The sequence below is a fragment of the Salmo trutta genome, chromosome 13 (assembly GCF_901001165.1).
Source record: "Salmo trutta chromosome 13, fSalTru1.1, whole genome shotgun sequence".
Taxonomy (NCBI): Eukaryota; Metazoa; Chordata; class Actinopteri; order Salmoniformes; family Salmonidae; genus Salmo; species Salmo trutta.
Genome location: NC_042969.1, coordinates 35,360,262 through 35,382,202, shown reverse-complemented (window position 1 = coordinate 35,382,202; position 21,941 = coordinate 35,360,262). Strand labels below are relative to the sequence as shown.

General features: G+C 42.3%; 2 protein-coding genes across 2 annotated transcripts in view; one reads left to right on the top strand and one right to left on the bottom strand.

Annotated features, from left to right (window-relative positions):
• Nucleotides 1-11,349, top strand: part of LOC115205719 (proton-coupled amino acid transporter 1-like) — a 60,005-nt gene extending 48,656 nt beyond the window's left edge. Inside the window, exon 12 of the mRNA XM_029771985.1 lies at nucleotides 8,443-11,349. Coding sequence (XP_029627845.1) covers nucleotides 8,443-8,714 — 272 coding nt within the window. The 3' untranslated portion in view covers nucleotides 8,715-11,349. The remainder of the gene's footprint in view (nucleotides 1-8,442) is intronic.
• Nucleotides 11,350-16,505: 5,156 nt separating this feature from the next.
• Nucleotides 16,506-21,191, bottom strand: LOC115205720 (melatonin receptor type 1A-like). Its single transcript, XM_029771986.1, has 2 exons — nucleotides 20,875-21,191; nucleotides 16,506-17,338 (listed from the first exon to the last, which is right to left on the bottom strand). The coding sequence occupies exons 1-2, from the start codon at nucleotides 21,134-21,136 to the stop codon at nucleotides 16,536-16,538; spliced, it is 1,065 nt and encodes a 354-aa protein (XP_029627846.1). The 5' UTR covers nucleotides 21,137-21,191; the 3' UTR covers nucleotides 16,506-16,535.
• Between the last annotated feature and the right edge of the window lie 750 nt (nucleotides 21,192-21,941).

The window sequence follows — 21,941 nt, the reverse complement described above, 5'->3', positions numbered from 1 at the left end:
ACATACCCCTGAAACACCCTGTCCTCTCTATCTTTACATACCCCTGAAACACCCTGTCCTCTCTCTCTTTACATACCCCTGAAACACCCTGTCCTCTCTCTCTTTACATACCCCTGAAACACCCTGTCCTCTCTCTCTTTACATACCCCTGAAACACCCTGTCCTCTCTCTCTTTACATACCCCTGAAACACCCTGTCCTCCTCTCTCTTTACATACCCTGAAACACCCTGTCCTCTCTCTCTTTACATACCCCTGAAACACCCTGTCCTCTCTCTCTTTACATACCCCTGAAACACCCTGTCCTCTCTGTCTTTACATACCCCTGAAACACCCTGTCCTCTCTCTCTTTACATACCCCTGAAACACCCTGTCCTCTCTGTCTTTACATACCCCTGAAACACCCTGTCCTCTCTCTCTTTACATACCCCTGAAACACCCTGTCCTCTCTCTCTTTACATACCCCTGAAACACTCTGTCCTCTCTCTCTTTACATACCCCTGAAACACCCTGTCCTCTCTCTCTTTACATACCCCTGAAACACCCTGTCCTCTCTCTCTTTACATACCCCTGAAACACCCTGTCCTCTCTCTCTTTACATACCCCTGAAACACCCTGTCCTCTCTGTCTTTACATACCCCTGAAACACCCTGTCCTCTCTGTCTTTACATACCCCTGAAACACTCTGTCCTCTCTCTCTTTACATACCCCTGAAACACCCTGTCCTCTCTGTCTTTACATACCCCTGAAACACCCTGTCCTCTCTCTCTTTACATACCCCTGAAACACCCTGTCCTCTCTCTCTTTACATACCCCTGAAACACCCTGTCCTCTCTCTCTTTACATACCCCTGAAACACCCTGTCCTCTCTCTTTCCCCTTCTTTTACTCCTCTGCTTTACTGCCAGGTCTTTCTCTCCTCTTGTTGGTTTGATTGTTACTGTATGAAACATGGTATGCAGATGAGCTCTGCCCTTAGCTGTCATAATGCATATTGATAAGGCACTACGATGGAGTACATGTACAGTATGTGCCACTTTATGTCTGCGTGCCATTTTCTAGATTATTCAGTGTAGCTTCCCGCCAAAATTCGAGTGAATGAGCCGAGTGTATGATATATCCAATGTACGGCCAAAACACAAAGACGCATCCTCTCCATTGGCTAGCAGTACTTTACATTCAATGGATGGAGTTCTATATATATACATACATACATACATACAGGATGAAGGAAGGTATTTGTATATATTCTTTCACATTGAAAACCAAAAGATATGTATCCTGGATTCTCTGTGAGATGGGCTTGTCTTTGTTTGTTGCTCTCTTTGTCTCATCCCAGAAGTTTGTCTGCATGTTCAATGGAGTTCAGTGGCTGGGTTGACACGATATTTATTCGGTATAATCTACTTTTATGCTCCCAGTTCTTTTGAACTTGTAGCCTGCTTCTAACTGGACAACAACAACAAAAAACACGGTTTGTCTTTCTCTGTCGAGGAAAAAAGAAATCTCTAGTTGCACTTTTAACTTTCTTGTAAGGGCTACGAAACACTGTCAGAAACATGTTGTAAATGTTCAGAACAGCTGTCAGCTTATGACTACAGTCCATGTAGTTTATTTCAAACAAGACCAAGTTAATTACAGTGAATGAAATTCAAAACAAATAAAGTTTAGTTATATCCAAGGGTATTATTTAGGGCTGGGAATTGTCAGGTACCTCACCAATACCATATTATCACCATAATTATGTGCGGATGCCATATGTATTGCAATTTTTTTTTCTTCTCACAATTCTATAAGTATTGCATTTGCATTTACATTTACGTCATTTATCCAGAGCGACTTACAAATTGGTGCATTCACCTTATGATATCCAGTATTGCGATTCTATACTGTGATTTTATTGCCATTCAGTGGTCCAAATAAATTGCTCACAATATATCTGCTGCAGACGGACAAGAGAGAGCCATGACAAAACGAGTTTTGATCAGTCGTGGAAATAAAAGTGCTGAAAACAAGCTGGCTCCCTATTTAAGAAGAAGATGGAGAACAAGATATGATGTAAAAAATACTGTAGTTTTGGTGCAGCCAAAGATATTGTGATACGTGATCTTTCAGATTAAAACAAAATGGTTCATCACATTTAATTAATGAATGAATGTAAACCGGCGGATGAGGAAAGCAATAATTCCCATAGTACTAAACCTCTGTGCTGCAGGCCTCAGGATGATGAGGTTAGCGTGTCTGTTGCTGTGTCTCTTGATGGAAACAGGATGTTGCGTGAGCCTCCTTAGACCTCTAACTTGTCTGAGAGTACAGGGGCATAGAGCCATGACACGCGACCAGAGGGGTGTCCTGGCATCCTGGACCTGGTCGACCAACCTGAGGAGGATAGTGTCCACACACACACACAAACACACACACACACACACACACACACACACACACACACACACACACACACACACACACACACACACACACACACACACAGAGAGAGAGATGGAGAGAGAGACACATGCACCCTGTCACCTCCCCTACCGAGCTAGGAAGGGCAACAGACCCTCTGCACACAAACCTTATCCCTCCTCATTTGTCCCCTCTTCTTCCCTCACGAAGAGAAAGTACCCCAAAATCAAAGTGACACCTGGGTTAAAGAACACGGAAGATCTCTGAAGGTTCATAGAATACAGAGAGAAAAGGGTAAAGGTCCCTCCAATGACCTATCTAGTGTGTTTTCAGTTCTACTGTGGATGGACATTCCTGTGTTGAGGTTTTTAGTAATGGCAGTGCATCTGATCTGATGAAAATGATGTGTTGGTTAGGTACTTTTTAAAAGCATTTGCTGTCCATGTGTCCATTGATGATACTATGATTAGTGGGTGGCGCTTGTTCGTCCATTTTAGAGAATGTGTCTGCATTTGAAAAACGGGCAGATTGCATGCGACCAGCCTGAACTGATTTTCACCCCTGCTTGGGTGCTCTTCTTCTCTCACTCTATCAGGCGCTCTTTCTCTCTCAGCCAGGGTAGCTCTTCTTCTCTCACTCTCTCAGGCGCTCTTTCTCTCACAGCCATGGTAGCTCTTCTCCTCTGTCTCCCTCAGCCATGGTAGCTCTTCTCCTCTGTCTCTCTCAGCCATGGTAGCCCTTCTCCTCTGTCTCTCTCAGCCATGGTAGCTCTTCTCCTCTGTCTCCCTCAGCCATGGTAGCTCTTCTCCTCTGTCTCTCTCAGCCATGGTAGCTCTTCTCCTCTGTCTCCCTCAGCCATGGTAGCTCTTCTCCTCTGTTTCTCTCAGCCATGGTAGCTCTTCTCTCACTCTCTCAGACCATGGTAGATTGAAAGTTAAGCTGTAACGAGTAGAGTAACTGTCGAAAAGGGATTTCTCTGTGTTGTGAATAAACATGACAAGAGCCTTGTGTTGAGAATAAAGAAACAGAAAATAAAAATAGCAAATTAACCTGTCTTTGAACTTCATTCACAAACGTGCTGCTTCTGCCTGCCTCTATTATACCCATAGTACCCAACATTTATACATGCAATTATTTCAGTCATAGTTTCACAATAAGTGTACATGAACACTGAGCAGCGAACATTTTCTTTCTTTATTTATCCCTCCCTTTGAGAGATATACACTGAACAAAAATATAAACACAACATGTAAAGTGTTGGTCCCATGTTTCATGAGATGAAATAAAAGATCCTGGAAATTTGCCAAACGCACAAAAAATGTATTTCTCTCAAATTTTGGGCACAAATGTGTTTACGTCCCTGTTAGTGAGAATTTCTCCTTTTACCAAGATAATCCATCCACCTGACAGGTGAAACATGTCAAGAAGCTGATTAAAAAAGCATGAGCATTACACAGGTGCACCTTGTGCTGGGGATAATAAAAGGCCACTCTAAAATGTGCAGTTTTGTCACACAACACAATGCCACAGATGTCTCAAGTTTTGAGGGATCGTGTAATTGGCATGCTGACTGCAGGAATGTCCACCAGAGCTGTTGCCAGAGAATATCATGTTAATTTCTCTACCATAAGCCGTCTCTGTTGTTTTAGAGAATTTGGCAGTACATCCAAATGGCCTCACAACCGCAGACCACGTGTATGGTATGGTGTGGGTGAGCGGTTTGCTGATGTCAACGTTGTGAACAGAGTGCCCCATGGTGGGATTATGGTATGGGCAGGCATAAACTATGGACATTGAAAGTAATTTAAATGTAATGGCGCCGGTCCGCCACGAAGGATATACTGCTTCCCCGAGGCCAGGCCCAAATCCCCATCATTAGCATGAAGAAAAGACGGAAATAGGGGTGCCTTTTGAGAATTTGTCGGCGAGTGGGTAACCCGCCTCCGCCATCCGTTCTATTGGCCAATATGCAATCACTGTAAAATAAACTAGATGATCTCCGTTCGAGATTAACCTACCAACAGAAAATACATTTTTGAAATATCTTATGTTTCACTGAGTTGTGGCTGAACGATGACACAAATAATATAGAGCTGGCTGGGTTTTCCGTGCATCGACAGGACAGCTATGTAAGACAAGGGGTGGGGATGTGTGTCTATTTGTCAAAAACAGCTGGTGCGCGATGTCTAATATTAAAGAAGTCTTGATGTATTGCACGCATGAGGTAGTGTGGTCTATAGCTTATCATGAGGTACTCTATCTACCAAGGGAGTTTTCATCTATATTATTCGTAGCCGTCTATTTACCACCACAGACCGATGCTGGCACTAAGACCACACGCAATGAGCTGTATAAGGCCATAAGCAAACAGGAAAATGCTCATCCAGAGGCAGCGCTCCTAGTGGCCGGGGACTTTAATGCAGGGAAACTTAAATCTGTTTTACCTCATTTCTACCAGCATGTCACATGTGCAACCATGGGAAAAAAACTGGACCACCTTTACTCCACACACAGAAACGCATACAAAGCTCTCCCTCGCCCTCCATTTGGCAAATCTGACCATAATTCTATCCTCCTGATTCCTACTTACAGTACAAGCAAAAACTAAAGCAGGAAGTACCAGTGACTCGCTCAATACGGAAATGGTCAGATGACCTGGATGCTACGCTACAGGACTGTTTTGCTAGCAAAGACTGGAATATGTTCCGTGATTCATCCAATGGCAATGAGGAGCATACCACCTCAGTCACCGGCTTCAACAATAAGTGCATCGACGATGTCGTCCCACAGTGACCGTACGTACATATCCCAACCAGAAGCCATGGATTACAGGCAACATCTGCACCGAGCTAAAGGCTAGAGCTGCCGCTTTCAAGGAGCGGAACACTAATCCGGACGCTTATAAGAAATTCCGCAATGCCCTCAGACGAACCATCAAACAGGCAGAGTGTCAGTACAGGAGTAAGGATGTGGCAGGGCTTGCAAACTATTAGGAACTACAAAGGGAACCCCAGCCTTGTGCTGGCCAGTGACACAAGCCTACCAGATGAGCTAAATGCCTTTTTATACTGGCTTCGAGGCAAGCAACACTGAAGCATGCATGAGAGCACCAGCTGTTCCAGACGATTGTGTGATCACGATCTACGTAGCACACGTGAGCAAGACCTTTAAACAGGTCAACATTCACAAGGCCGGATTACCAGGACGTGTACTCAAAGCATGCTCGGACCAACTTGCACTGACATTTTCAACCTCTCCCTGACCGAGTCTGTAATACCACCATAGTCCCTGTGCCGAAGAAAGCGAAGGTAACCTGCCTAAATGATTACCGCCTCGTAGCACTCACGTCGGTAGCCATGAAGTGCTTTGAGAGGCTGGTCATGACTCACATCAACACCATCATCCCGGAAACGCTATCCCCACTCCAATTCACGTACCGCCCCAACAGATCCATAGATGATGCAATCTTAGTCGCACTCCACACTGCCCTTTCCCACCTGAACAAAAGGAACACCTATGTGAGAATGCTGTTCATTGACTACAGCTCAGCGTTCAACACCATAGTGCCCTCAAAGCTCATCACTAAGCTAAGGACCCTGAGTCTAAACACCTCCCTATGCAACTGGATCGTGGACTTCCTGATGTGCTGCCCCCAGGTGGTAAGGGTAGGCAACAACACATCTGCCATGCTGATCCTCAACACTGGGGCCCCAGGGGTGCGTGCTTAGTCCCCTCCTGTACTCCCTATTCACACACAACTGCGTGGCCAAGCACACTCCAACACAATCATTAAGTTTGCCATGACACAACAATGAGACAACCTATAGGGATGAGGTCAGAGACCTGGCAGTGTGGTGCCAGGACAACAACCTCTCCCTCATTGTGAGCAAGACAAAGAAGCTGATCGTGGACCTACAGGAAAAGAAGAGCCGAACAGGCCCCATTTAACATCGACGGGGCTTAAGTGGAGCAGGTTGAGAGTTTTTTTAAGTTCCTTGGGGTCCACATCACCAACAAACTATCATGGTCCAAACACTCCAAGACAGTCATGAAGAGGGCATGACAACACCTTTTCACCCTCAGGAGACTGAAAAGATTTGGCATGGATCCCCAGATCCTCAAAAAGTTCTACAGCGGCAGCATCGAGAGCATCCTGACCGGTTGCATCACCGCCTGGTATGGCAACTGCTCGGCATCTGACCGTAAGGCACTACAGAGGGTAGTGCGAATGGCCCAGTACATCACTGGGGCCAAGCTTCCAGCCATCCAGGACCTATATACTAGGCGGTGTCAAGAGGAAGGCCCAAAAAATTGTCAAAGACTCCGGTCACTCAAGTCATAGACTGTTCTCTCTGCTACCGCACGGCAAGTGGTACAGGAGTGCCAAGAGTAGGTCCAACAGGCTCCTTAACAGCTTCTACCCCCAAACCATGAGACTGCTCAAATGGCCACCCAGACTATTTACATTGACCCCCCCACACCTACATGTACAAATTACCTCAACTAACTTGTACCCCCGCACATTGACTCAGTACCGGTACCCCCTGTATATAGCCTCATTATTTTTATTGTATTTTTTACTTTAGTTTATTTAGTAAATATTTTCTTAACCAACAATGCAGTTCAAGAAATAGAGTTAAGGGCTTGTAAATAAGCATTTCACGGTATGTGACAAATACAATTTGATTTGATTTTATCGATTGCACAGAAATGCTGGGACGAAATCCAGATGCCCATTGTTAGGCCCATTTTTTTCTTTATAAGCCATCTTTGACCAACACATGCATACTGTATCTGTGTTCCCAGTCATGTGAAAAACACAGATTCGGGCCTAATGAATTTATTCCAATTCACTGATTTCCTTATATGAATTGTAACTCAGTAAAATCTTTGAAATTGTTGCATGTTGCGTTTTATATTTTTGTTCAGTATGATTTAAAGGAGCAATAATGTTGGACCATTGTCACCCTGCAAAACTTTTTTTTATTTTACTAGGCAAGTCGGTTAAGAACAAATTCTTATTTTCAATGACATCCTAGGAACAGTGGGTTAACTGCCTTGTTCAGGGGCAGAACGGCAGATTTTTACCTTGTTGGCTCGGGATTCGCTCTTGCAACCTTTCGGTTACTAGTCCAACGCTCTAACCACTAAGCTACCTGCCGCCCCAGTGAACGTGAAGGTTGTGTCCCTGTTTTGTCATATGGGCAAAATGGGTGAATGGGCAAAATATTTAAGTGCCTCTGAACGGAGTATGGTAGTAGGTGCCAGGCGCACTAGTTTGTGTCAAGAACTGCAACGCTGCTGGGTTTTTCACGCTCAACAGTTTCCAGTGTGTATCAAGAATGGTCCACTACCCAATGGGCATCCAGCCAACTTAACACAACTGTGGGAAGCATTGGAGTCAACATGGGCCAGCATCCCTGTGGAACGCTTTCAATACCTTGTAGAGTCCATGCCCTGAGGAATTGAGGATGTTCTGAGGGCAAAGGGGGTGTAACTCAATATTAGGAAAGTGAACACCGGGACTTTAAGGGAACTGATTGGTTTCGCTCTCTCCGAGCGTCTCGTTAGGTGGTTGGTTTGTGAGGGGATCAGACAGAAGCTGAGTAGTGGAACAGCGTGACATTGGCACGGCAACTCAACTTATTTGGGCTGCCACAGCTGCCCCTCCCCTGTTCCTTTTCACATCACATCACATCAATCTCCTTGGCAACAGATGTAGATGGGTGATCCCCAGTTGTCTCCTAGCACCGGAAGGCCACCGACCAGCCCCAAAGACATGAAAAACACAGTCAATAACAATTATGCTTCTTTGGTAGTTGTTGTTTTTCAATGTACTTTTTTATGCTACCGCCGTTCATTTCATTCCCCCTCACCCCTTCCTACCTCCCCAGATAAGAGAAAGAGTTGACTCTGTGTGTCCATTTGTGTCTCATCTCATCCCAGACCCCTCACCCTACCTGTATAGAGCAAGAGATGTGGTTCTGTCCTCTCTCTCTCCCCCCAGGTGATGTAATAGTTCTGTCTCTTTCTCCCCAGGTGTCCTGGCCATATTGATCCCCCAGCTGGACCTGGTCATCTCTTTAGTGGGGTCCGTCAGCAGCAGTTTCCTGGCTCTCATCTTCCCTCCACTCCTCCAGATCCTCACCTACCACAATGAAGGTCTGTCTCCCTGGGTCATCGTCAAGAACACCCTCGTCTCTTTAATCGGCTTCATCGGCTTCATCACCGGCACCTATATATCCATCACAGAGATCATCAAACGCAACGGCAGACATGACAATCTGGATGTGACCTTCCAGGTCCAGTGAGAGATCTAGTGAGGAGGATATCTTGACAGTGGTTGGTCTGGCAAACAGTGGAGGCTGGCGGGTGGAGAAATCTGAAGACAGGCTCATTTTAGTATGGATGGTACCTTCCTTCGATTTAGTGACACCAGCCTCCACTGCTGTCAAACAATCACAGTTAAAAGATGTCTTCACCCTGGCTTCAGACATATTTCTTTCTCACTTGCTCTATTGTCCATTGATTAAACATTTATTGATATTGTGAGTCTGCTTACTGTTGTAGTTAATGGTCGCTGTGGAACAATTATTTAATGGAATATAAGTGTAAACCAACTAATTGTTACAGTAACCGTATAGCCAAGAAGATAACACTTTTTTAACATTTTTATTTAATCTTTATTTAACTAGGCAAGTCAATAAAGAACAAATTCTTATTTACAATGACGGCCTACCCCGGCCAAACCCAGACGACGCTGGGCCAATGGTTTCCGCCCTATGACACGAGCTTCATTCTCTCTGTGCCTTCTGAGCTTCCACGTTTTTAACTTTCTTATTTTTATGACATATTTATTTTCTTTTTTTAACTTTTCCATGCCGCAAGAGCACCTATCTTACATATTTTATTATTTTATGTTGAATAATTTAACCAAATCATTGAATATTGAGCAATGACATTCTCATAACATTCATTATTGTTAAAACAAGGTACTAATAGAAATACTAATACGTGTTAGACGTTCTGTTGAAATACATCCTGGAAGTTGTTCAAGTGATAAAATAGCATTTAAATAACAGTTATGTTCCATTTTGATTCATATCATAATTCTATAGGCCTTGTGAAGGGGGAGATGCATGTTTTAACTCGACTATTTCCACTAGAATGGTAATTTGACTGACAGTGTTTAATATGACTATCAGAACACTACAACCTGTAGTCTGACAATCACCATAATCATTACTGCTGCACATGTAGCTATGACATTGACATTGAATACAGTTTCCTGACTACAAATTGAATAGTTTCCTGACTACAAATTGAATACAGTTTCCTGACTACAAATTGAATACAGTTTCCTGACTACAAATTGAATACAGTTTCCTGACTACAAATTGAATACAGTTTCCTGACTATAAATTGAATATAGTTTCCTGACTACAAATTGGATACAGTTTCCTGACTACAAATTCAGAGACAAAAAGATGTAATAGTTGAAAGGTAACTTTTTGTTTTTAAAAGGAAAAGCATTATTTACATGTTTCAAGTCAAGCTGTCTGGATCACCTACTGTAATACTGATTAACTTGAGGCACTGTAAAAAATAAAAAAAAAAGACAAAATAATGTGTATATTGTGAAGCTAATACCATGTGTTATTCCTCAGTTGAGGTCATTTATGTTGGTGCTTTCATTTATTACATTTGTCTCAAATTGGGCACTGGATTTATTTATCATGCTCTATTTTATTTAGGCAGCATTTGTTTTATCACTTGTCTCGGTTGTGCCAGCTGTTTTTTTTTATTTTTTAGACTGAATGGGCCCAGTTTAGAGTGGGTTGGACTGAATGGGCCCAGCTTAGAGTGGGTTGGACTGAATGGGCCCAGTTTAGAGTGGGTTGGAATGAATGGGCCCAGTTTAGAGTGGGTTGGACTGAATGGGCCCAGTTTAGAGTGGGTTGGATGTCATGGTGATACCACATGGCATTGGGAGAACTTAACTGATTGCCACTTTTTTCAACTAGCTTTGAATAATGGCAAGTTTTGAACTATTGTTGAGTTTGGACTTTATTGTAAATAAAAATCTAGTATTCTGAATTGTCCATGAGAAAATACTGCTGAGTATTTAATAAGGGGTCTTTTTGTCGTGATCATGAACATGTAAAAAAATATATATATTGTTTTTATTTCATTACCGCCTTAATGAAAAAGTTCAAAATTATACATATGCATTTATTTGTATTTAATTTGTTTTGATGCTTGTTGTGGTGTTGACGGGAATTCAGATGTTTACATCCCTTAAAAATTGTACTCATCATATATTTTGCGTCCCAAAAGGCACCCTAGATCCTTCATAGTGCACTACTTCTGACCAGAGTCCAATGTGCCCTGGTTAAAAGTAGTGCACTATATAGGGAATAGGGTGCCATTTAGGATGCATGGGGGGGTCTCATTCACTAGTCTCTCTCTAGCAATTATCTACAAGGGGATGACTAGGAGTTTAACCATCAAAGAACTCAATTAAAGATACTCAGCGCTACTTTTGCATACTTTTTAGCCAATAGTTCTGAAAGTTGTGCCTACGAGCCAAAGTGGTCCCCAAAAATTGCCTACTACGTCATATGTGCACCACATCATTGCTCTCTCTCCCTCACTCTACTGTGTGTGTTTGTGTCTTCCTAGCTGTCACTCAAATGGCGAGGGGCTGAAACTTAAATTGCTAGGGGGCTGGCCCACGTGGGGATAAATATAGGGAAAATGGCACCACACAGCTTCTAGAAAAGTTGCTGTCAAGCGAAGGATTTTGTGGCTAATTGAGGTGAAACAGTGATTCTCCTCATAGATTATGTATGTATGAAGTATGCATGAACACATCCAGCCCAAAATACTTACTATTCACCAAAGTACCGGAGCATGTCTTTAATGGAAATAAATATTTGCATAGTCTGAATATCTCAACTATCATTACAGCTTGTCTTGGGGTTTTCACAGATGTATGTTAAGCCAGTGCAATGTTGTTCATTTGAGTCACTGAATGTCATTTCAGCAAAATAGAAACTCCTGTAGTGTGTGGATATAGAAAAGATGTGCATATTTCCTCAATATCTAAAATGCTCTCCACTTAAGTTGTTGGGACTTCTAAGTATGCTTGCAGGGCTTTGGGGTGACTAATGTTTAATAATCCTGTTTTGACTGAACTGATGAGTGACATAGAGAGCGGGCTTTGGGGTGACTAATGTTTAATTATCCTGTTATTAAATGTGTATCTATTAGCTGTTCAAGCAGGAAGAAAAAATAATAAATAACTAGTCATTATGGGCACGTTGGACATTGCAGCTGACTTGAAAGGCAAGTTGAGACTGACTGATCTACAAATCACTGATAACTATATGATTTGTAAATCAGTCAGTCACAATCTACCCACAATGCATCATGGATTTGATGGTCTCGAACACAGCCTATTATTTGTAGAGCAGTGCGTCAGTCACCATTTACCCACAATGCATCATAGATTTGATTCTCTCGAACACGCCCATTTGTATATATCAGGTTGTCCATCAGTTCGATGAACAACATACAGTGCATTCAGAAAGTATTCAGACCCCTTGACTTTTTCAACAAACAAAAATACATTACAGCCTTATTCTAAAATGTATTAAATATTTTTTTCCCCTCATCAATCTACACACAATACCCCATAATGACACAGCAAAAACAGTTTTTTTGAATAAAAAAAAAATGGAAATATTATATTTATATAAGTATTCAGACCCTTTACTTAGTACTTTGTTAATGCACCTTTGGCAGCGATTATAGCCTCGAGTCTTCTTGGGTATGAAGCTACAAGCTTGGCACACCTGTATTTGGGGAGTTTCTCCCATTCTTCTCTGCAGATCCTCTCAAGCTCTGTCAAGGTGGATGGGGAGCTTCGCTGTACAGTCCGAGCTTTGGCCGGGCCACTCAAGGACATTCAGAGACTTGTCCTGAAGTCACTCCTGCGTTGTCTTGGCCATGTGCTTACGGTCGTTGTCCTGTTGGAAGGTAAACCTTCTCCCCAGTCTGAGGTCCTGAGCGCTCTGGATCAGGTTTTCATCAAGGATCTCTCTGTACTTTGCTCTATTCATCTTTCTCTTGACCCTGACTAGTCTCCCAGTCCCTGCCACTAAAAAAACATCCCCACAGCATGCTGCTGCCACCACCAAGCTTCACCGTAGGGATGGTGCCAGGTTTCCTCCAGACGTGATGCTTGGCATTCAGGCCAAAGAGTTCAATCTTAGTTTCATCAGACCAGAGAATCTTGTTTCTCATGGTGTGAGAGTCTTTAGGTGCCTTTTGCAAACTCCAATTGGGCTGTCATGTGCCTTTAACTGAGGAGTGGCTTCTGTCTGGCCACTACCATAAAGGCCTGATTGGTGGAGTGCTGCAGAGATGGTTGACCTTCTGGAAGGTTCTCCCATCTCCACAGAGGAACTCTGGAGCTCTGTCAGAGTGACCATCGCGTTCTTGGTCATCTCCCTGACTGAGGCTCTTCTCCCCTGATTGATCAGTTTGGCCGGGCGGCCTGCTCTTGGAAGAGTCTTGGTTGTTCCAAACTTCTTCCATTTAAGAATGATGAAGGTCACTGTGTTCTTGGGGACCTTCAATGGTGCAGACCATTTTTGGTACCCTTCCCCAGATCTGTGCCTCGACACAAGCTCTACGGACAATTCCGTCGACCTCATAGCTTGGCTTTTGATCTAACGTGCACCGTCAACTGTGGGACCTTATATAAACATGTGTGTGCCTTTCCAAATCATGTCCAATCAATTGAATTTACCACAGGTGGACTCCAATCAAGTTGTAGAAACATCTCAAGGATGATCAATGGAAACAGGATGCACCTGAGCTCAATTTCGAGTCTCATAGCAAAGGGTCTGAATACTTATGTAAATAAAGAATTTCTGTTTTTATTTTTAATAAATTTGCAAAAAAATCTAAAAACCTGTTTTCTCTTTGTTATTATGGGGTATTGTGTGTAGATTGATGAGAAAAAAAAATATTTATACATTTTAGAATAAGGCTGTAACGTAACAAAATGTGGAAAAAGTCAAAGGGTCTGAATACTTTTCGAATACATATAAAGCTAAAGAAGAAGAAAACATCCACAAGACATCTTTATTAAAACTGATTTGAATTATCTTAGACACAAAATGTTCTCATCAAACTTATTAAAGTCATAAATACCATTCTCCATCTTTATGATTTTTATGATAATTTGCAAAAAAGCATAATGACGACAAGACTGGTACATTCTCATAATCATCATATTTTTCACCAAGCTACCCAGGACATTCAAATAACTCACAGGATAGACACGTGATACGTAACAAAACAATTATATGTAAACAAATACATACGCCTGATACGTAAACATGCGTATCAAAGTAGTGTAGTGGAGGTATACGCTCTATTAATTAATAAAGCTGGTGGAACAAATCAGAACGTTTAGCTTAAAATGTTGATCAAGTATTATTTTGTCACATTTTATGCGCAGCAATGTACACGCGGTAGGCCTGAGCGAGAATGTTTCAAAATGCAATTTGTGGGAAAACACCGTTCTAACATGTGCATCTTACATGCCGTTTAATGGACAGAGTCAAATATCCATTATTAATATCCATTATCACCTGGACTCCATTACGTTGTTGATTACCCCCTCTATTTCTGTCTGCTCCTTAGTTTGTTCCCTGTGTCAGCATTGATGTCGTTATTTTTCCCCTGTCCAGACGCTGTTCCTGTTCTGTTTCATGTCCGTGTTTCATTAAATGTTCACTCCCTGTACCTGCTTCTCGTCTCCAGCGTCGATCCTTACACATTTCTTCATTGGCTATTTTAATAACTATGAAAAAACTAAACATTTCCTTAATTGTTTCCTTATATTTTATTATTTGATTTAAATAAGTAAATGAAATTGTATTGGACATAGGGTTGGGTAGTTGCAGCTAATTGGCTAATTGATATTCCCATCCCACGTTACCAGTGAGGTCCCATTGGACCTTATAATGAAGTATTGTGACGCATCAAATACAGTTGAAGTCGGAAGGTTGCATACACCTTAGCCAAATACATTTAAACTCGGTTTTTCACAATTCTTGAAATGTAACCCTAGTAAAAATTCCATGTTTTAGGTCAGTTAGGATCACCACTTTATTTTAAGAATGTGAAATGTCAAAATAATAGTAGAGAGAATTATTTATTTCAGCTTTTATTTCTGTCATCACATTCCCAGTGGGTCAGAAGTTTACATGCACTCAATTAGTTTTTGGTAGCATTGGAAGTATGCTTGGGGTAATTGGCCATTTGGAAGACCCATTTGCGACCAAGCTTTAACTTCCTGACTGATGTCTTGAGATGTTGCTTCAATATATCCACATAATTTTCCTTCCTCATGATGCCATATATTTTGTGAAGAGCACCAGTCCCTCCTGCAGCAAAGCACACCCACAACAGGATGCTGCCACCCCCGTTCTTCACGGTTGGGATGGTGTTCTTCAGCTTGTAAGCATCCCCCTTTTTCCTCTAAACATAACGATGGTCATTATGGCCAAATCGTTCTATTTTTGTTTCATCAGACCAGAGGACATTTCTCCAAAAAGTATAATCTTTGTCCCCATGTGCAGTTGCAAACCGTAGTCTGGCTTTTTTATGGCGGTTTTGGAGCAGTGGCTTCTTCCTTGCTGAGCGGCATTTCAGGTTATGTCGATATAAGACTTGTTTTACTGTGAATATAGATACTTTTGTACCTGTTTCCTCCAGCATCTTCACAAGGTCCTTTGCTGTTGTTCTGGGATTGATTTCCACTTTTCGCGCCAAGGTACATTCATCTCTAGGAGACAGAACGTGTCTCCTTCCTGAGCGGCTGCGTGGTCCCATGGTGTTTATACTTGCTTACTATTGTTTGTACAGATGAATGTGGTACCTTCAGGCATTTGGAAATTGCTCCCAAGGATGAACCAGACTTGTGGAGGTCTACATTTCTTTTCTGAGGTCTTGGCTGATTTCTTTTGATTTTCCCATGATGTCAAGCAAAGAAGCACTGAGTTTGAAGGTAGGCCTTGAAATACATCTATAGGTACACCTCCAATTGACTCAAATAATGTCAATTAGCCTATCAGAAGCTTCTAAAGCAATGACATCATTTTCTGGAATTTTCCAAGCTGTTTAAAGGCACAGTCAACTTCGTGTATGTAAACTTCTGACCCACTGGAATTGTGATACAGTGAAATATAAGTGAAATAATCTGTAAACAATTGTTGGACAAATGACTTGTGTCATGCACAAAGTAGATGTCCTAACCGACTTGCCAAAACTATAGTTTGTTAACAAGAAATTTGTGGAGTGGTTGAAAAACGAGTTTTACTGACTCCAACCTAAGTGTATGTAAACTTCCGACTTCAACTGTACCTATAATTTTTTTTAAATTAATTCATTTATTCTTGTTTTCTATTCCTCATTCTTTGTTTCGATGAAGCAAATGTGTGGAGTTTGAATTGGACATTGTTTAAAGGGATAGGTAGGATTGGGGTATTTAATGGAAGTGCAGTCTATTGCTTATGAAATAAATCTGAATATGTATTTGAACTGAGTTGTGCAGTAAAAAAACATTTGTAACATGTGTAACGATGTTGATTTACATCATGACCAAACAATGTACTTCAACAGATTGGCATTCAACTTTTTATTACACTCAGATCCATACTAAAACACCTCCAGGGAAAATGCAAGACAGACAACCCATGGAAAAGGTGTGAGATCAAAACCAGTTTCAGAATTTGTAACTCAAAGCTTGCAGCTGACAGATAATTGTGACATTACCAACAGTTCTGACTTTGACCAGGACATCATCATTTGACTCATCCCCCATCATGACACAGTGTTTTAGTCTCAGTCTTACCTGTCCCAGAACCCAATGGAACCCTCAACAGTGCTGTTCAAGAATCCTATGGAACCTTCCAGAACCCTCACCAGTGCTGTTCTGGAACCCTGCAGAACCCTAGGCAGTGCTGTTTCAAAGCCCTCCAGAACCCTCAGCAGTGCTGTTCCAGAACCCTATGGAACCCTAAGCAGTTATGTTCCAGAACCCTCTGGAACCCTTAGCAGTGCTGTTCCGAAGCCCTAGCGAAGCCTCTGCAATGGAACTTTAAAATGATTAGAACTATCCTTTTGTACTCCTTCCTGAAGTTTTGGTTGAGCACTCCGTAGATGACTGCGTTGAGGCAGCTGTTGAAATAGGCCATGAAGTAGCTGGCTGTGAAGAGCCACTCGGGGATATTCACACCCAGTCTGGGGTTGATAGCCACCGCCAGCCCGATGAAGTTCAGCGGAGCCCAGCAGACAGCGAACAACACAAACACCACAAACATAGTCAGGAAGATACGGAAGTCGTGTGGTTTGATCTTGGGCCTCGTATCCGGTTTCACCCGTCTCCTCACCTGTAAGACGAGGATCCAGATCCTCAGGTAGCAGTACGTGACGATACTGATGGGGAGGATGAAGTGAACCACGACCACGGTGATGGTGTACAAGGAACTAACCGACTGGGCGAAGGTACACGAGTAGACCCTTGGGTCGTACTGCAGAGACTCCACAAACCAGTTGGGCACGATGGCCAGCACAGTCAGCGCCCACACCAGGATGACGTAACACATGGTGTTCTGGTTGGAGAAGAGCTTGTCGTACTTCAGATTGTGACAGATGTAGCAGTAGCGGTTGATGGCGATGCCGGTGATGTTGAAGATGGAGCCGATGACGCTCAGGCCCATCAGGAAGCCGCTGATCTGGCAGTGGATGTACCCGGCGATCCAGCCGTTGTGAAAGATGGCTGTCAGAACCAGAGGGTAAGGGTAGATCGCCACCACCAGGTCGGCCAGAGCCAAACTCACCACAAAGGCATTTCCTATGGGGCAGAGAGTGCATAAGATTTGATGGATCTTCAGAGTGTTAGGACAGTAAACAAGGGCTGCCATTTTTTATTTGTAAATATATTAATTTATAATCTAAAAACAGAATAAATACAATAAAATATTGATACATTTCCACCCACAAGGTCTGTCAGAGCCAAACTCAGCACACAGGCATTTCCTATGGGGCAGAGGATACCTCAGACTAAATAGTCAGTTTTGTTCTGTTCTCTGACCGTTCATTAGTAGAAGTTCGAGGTCTCCCATCCTCTTTGTAAAACCAATATCACTAAAACATAATAAATCAAATAAGTATTGGAAAATAATCCTACCCTATATAATATGTACTGGTTGCTCCAAATGAACTATAGTTCATTTTTCTAAGGGTATATCCTTAAGACCCTGTTATCATTCCTGTCTTGCCAAACTCTCATTAGTATGTACAGTACATAGGGAAAGACCAGGGGATTTGAGGATCCTTGTTAATTCTCATACTGACTTGTGTGTTAAAACTACATGATAATAATTGTAAATAGTTCATGAAGACCCCCAGGATTTCAGCATCAGCTAGTGCTTGCATGATAGATTATTTCATTCATTCATTAAATTCACAGCATCCCATCCACGTGTGCAATAACATAATACATAAACATGATATTTACACGTTGTGAGTTGAATAGCCCCTGCAGTCAGACACACGATCTGACTTGAACCGGAGTCTAATGAGTTGAATCGTTGCTTCCAGTCAGATAGTAGTATCAGTGTCCTGATAGATGAGTGGGTATTCATACAAATCCATACACTCTCTCTTTCTCCTCTCTCTCTCTTTCTCTTCTCTCTCTTTCCTCTCTCTCTCTTTCTCCTCTCTCTCTTTCTCCTCTCTCACTATTTCTTCTCTCTCTTTCTTTCTCCTCTCTCTTTCTTTCTCCTCTCTCTTCCCCTCTCTCTCTTTCCCCTCTCTCTCTTTCTCCTCTCTCTCTTTCTCCTCTCTCACTATTTCTTCTCTCTCTTTCTTTCTCCTCTCTCTCTCTTCCCCTCTCTCTCTTTCCCCTCTCTCTCTTTCTCCTCTCTCTCTTTCTCCTCTCTCTCTCTCTCTTTCCCCTCTCTCTCTTTCCCCTCTCTCTCTTTCTCCTCTCTCTCTTTCTCCTCTCTCTCTCTCTCTTTCCCCTCTCTCTCTTTCTCCTCTCTCTCTTTCTCCTCTCTCTCTCTCTCTTTCCCCTCTCTCTCTTTCTCCTCTCTCTCTCTTTCTCCTCTCTCTCTTTCTCCTCTCTCACTATTTCTTCTCTCTCTTTCTTTCTCCTCTCTCTCTCTTCCCCTCTCTCTCTTTCCCCTCTCTCTCTTTCTCCTCTCTCTCTTTCTCCTCTCTCTCTCTCTCTTCCTCTCTCTCTCTTTCCCCTCTCTCTCTTCCTCTCTCTCTCTTTCCCCTCTCTCTCTTTCTCCTCTCTCTCTTTCTCCTCTCTCTCTTTCTCCTCTCTCTCTTTCTCCTCTCTCTCTTTCTCCTCTTTCTCTCTCTCTCTCTCTCTCTCTCTGCGAAGGCTGCCAGTGAATCTACCTCGAGAGACAGTGCAGGATTGTCTTTACATGATTGTCTTTGACAGAACTTTACTAATAATTAAGTAATTACCTGTGACAAGGCCAAGCAGGAAAGGAGAGGGGAGGAAGATGAGGAGAGGGGAGGAAGATGAGGAGAAGGAGAGGAGGAAAGAGTGAGGTGTTTTTATTTGTAACGTAATAAGGTTATCAAACAAGGGGGTAGAACTCCCTGAAATAGCCTCCCTCTCCCTACAACTTTTCAATTGATAGTGTGTCTAGGTAGTTTGTATCTTAGGCTATGTTTACACAGGCAGCCCAATTCTGATCTTTTGACCAATTATTTTCGAAAGATCTGATTTGTCAAAAGACCAGTTAGTGGCTAAAGAACAGCATTGGGCTGCCTGTGTGAACGCAGCCTTATTGTCTCGATAATTAAACATTTCTCTCTTGATCCTTAAGATATGCTTGCAGAAAACAGGACTTTCATTGAGGTGACACCTACATAGGAGCCTGAATTTTGAAATCCAATACCCTGAATTGAAAACAGAGTTAATTAACCCCAACGTGGACATCTACAGTGTACTCAGATGCCTGGTATGCCCTTTGAGCTGAGGGCTGCATAGAGGTTTAGCTTGGTAGGTGGATTCATGTCCCCCGGTGCAAGAAAGTGCAGGATTTTTACAGAAGTAATGTATCATCATATCTCTGCCTCACCATAGTTCACACTGAATAGCCAACTGAACTCATTGATGCGTTAATTCACAGATGTGCTGTACAGTTAAACAGCGGTCTAAGGCACTGCATCTCAGTGCTAGAGGCGACACTACAGATACTCTGGTTCGAATCCAGGCTGTATCACAACCGGCCGTGATTGGGAGTCCCATAGGACAGAGCACAATTGGCCCAGTGTCGTCCGGGTTTGGCCGGGGTAGGCCATCATTGTAAATAAGAATTTGTTCTTCACTGATTTGCCTAGTTAAATAAAAGTTAAAGAAATCAGTAGTCAATAGGGATCGCTCACTTCAGGAAGCAAATTGAATTGTGCCTGTTGTGACACGTCGTGATGGGTGACCTGCAGCTGATGATCTGACACAGTTATGAAGCAGCATAACCAGGATCCATGTCCTCTATGCCTGCACTAACTGCACTGGTTAAAGGGTCAAAACGTATTAACAACAGTGTTTCTGTCTGACAACTTGTGGCCCAAACCAGAACAAAATACTATCTGCTTTTCAAATCAGTTGAAGAAAGGATATGAACACCCCTGAGTGAATCACTGGATACTGTATCCATATAAATATAATCAACTATTCTTCTATTTATATGAATATACTGTATTTGTCTTCACTTTACAATCCTCTCTGTTGGACATGATGCTCAAGAAATCGCAATCGCAAATGTAATTGTCCAACGACACATATAACTCAGTACTGCAGTACTACTAACAACACATACCACAGTACTGTAGTACTACTAACAATACATATAACTCACTACTGTAGTACTACTAACAATACATATAACTCAATACTGTAGTACTACTAACAACACATATAACTCAGTACTGTAGTACTACTAACAATAGATACCTCAGTACTGTAGTACTACTAACAACACATATACCTCAGTACTGTAGTAGTACTACTAACAACACATATACTTTAGTACTGTATTACTACTAACAACACCAATACCTCAGTAATGTAATACTACTAACAACCCAGATACCTCATTACTGTAGTACTACTAACAACACAGATACCTCAGTACTGTAGTACTACTAACAACACAGATACCTCAGTAATGTAGTACTACTAAGAACACAGATACCTCAGTAATGTAGTACTACTAAGAACACAGATACCTCAGTAATGTAGTACTACTAACAACACAGATACCTCAGTAATGTAGTACTACTAACAACACAGATACAGTAAAATAGTACTACTAAGAACACAGAAGAAAACAGACTGGGTGGCTACTTGCAATAGGTTATTACCTGCTTTCCTGAGTTTCCTGTTCCTGAAGACAGACAAGATGACCAACAGGTTCCCCAGAATATCTACCACAATAGTTACGATCAGGACTGTTGCCAGTAGAGTGACCACCAACGGGTAAGGATGCCCCTCTGTGTCCCTGCCATGCCCTTGTGAAGAAGAGTTTCTAGGGGCCACAGTATCTTCAACCATCCTCACTTCATCCTTTAACGTCAGGGACAGTATGTCCTGCATGGTCTTTGTCCTTTCAATGACGACTTGCATTGAGTTTAAGTTGTATGTCCTTCCAGTCAGTGAACGCACGAAAGTAATTTGTTATTTTTCAGTTAACTAATCTTCTTATTAAAGAGTAATGTTGTCTTCTTCTACTTTGATTTGAAATGGAATCATAGCAGATTTAATTGTAACTTATCATGATATTTTATGAGAATAAATTATTAGAACAAAAAAAATTGATATTTTAGCAAATTCTTATTCTTATTATTAAACTCGGAACAACAGCTTATTCATGGATAGGCAAATAGTCAATGCACGCAGAGGTAATTGAATTCTCTCACACTGGCAAAATTGTGTGACAGAACCCCATGGTGACAGAAACAGTTCATCTCTACAATGTGTTCATAAACCTCTTCCTTCATATGGAGTCTTTAATCCTTCATTCATCAAATTATCTTGATGGCGCGCGCATAGCGAATTTTCCCACACCCTTCCCACCTCGAGCGGTTTGTATCCCCACTTTCTCCCTATCAATCCGGTGGTGCGCAATAGTTATGCCTTCCGTTCCGTATCTCCGCTTTAGCGTCGGTGTTGTCTTGTCTCCTGTCACTCCTGTGCGTGAGAAAGTCTCTGCTTTCCTCACCTTCGTTTTCAGATGATGCTGCTGCTGCTGCTGCTGATGTTGGGCTCTCCTCAGCACACGACACATGCACGGTGCAAATTAAGGCTATTCCCCTGCCATAGCACCCCTCCCGCGCTAAAAAAAACCCCACAACAACTATGTGTGCTCAAAACATGAATAATGACAGATTTAAAAGCTGCAGTCTAATATTTTAATGTCATAAAAGTTAGT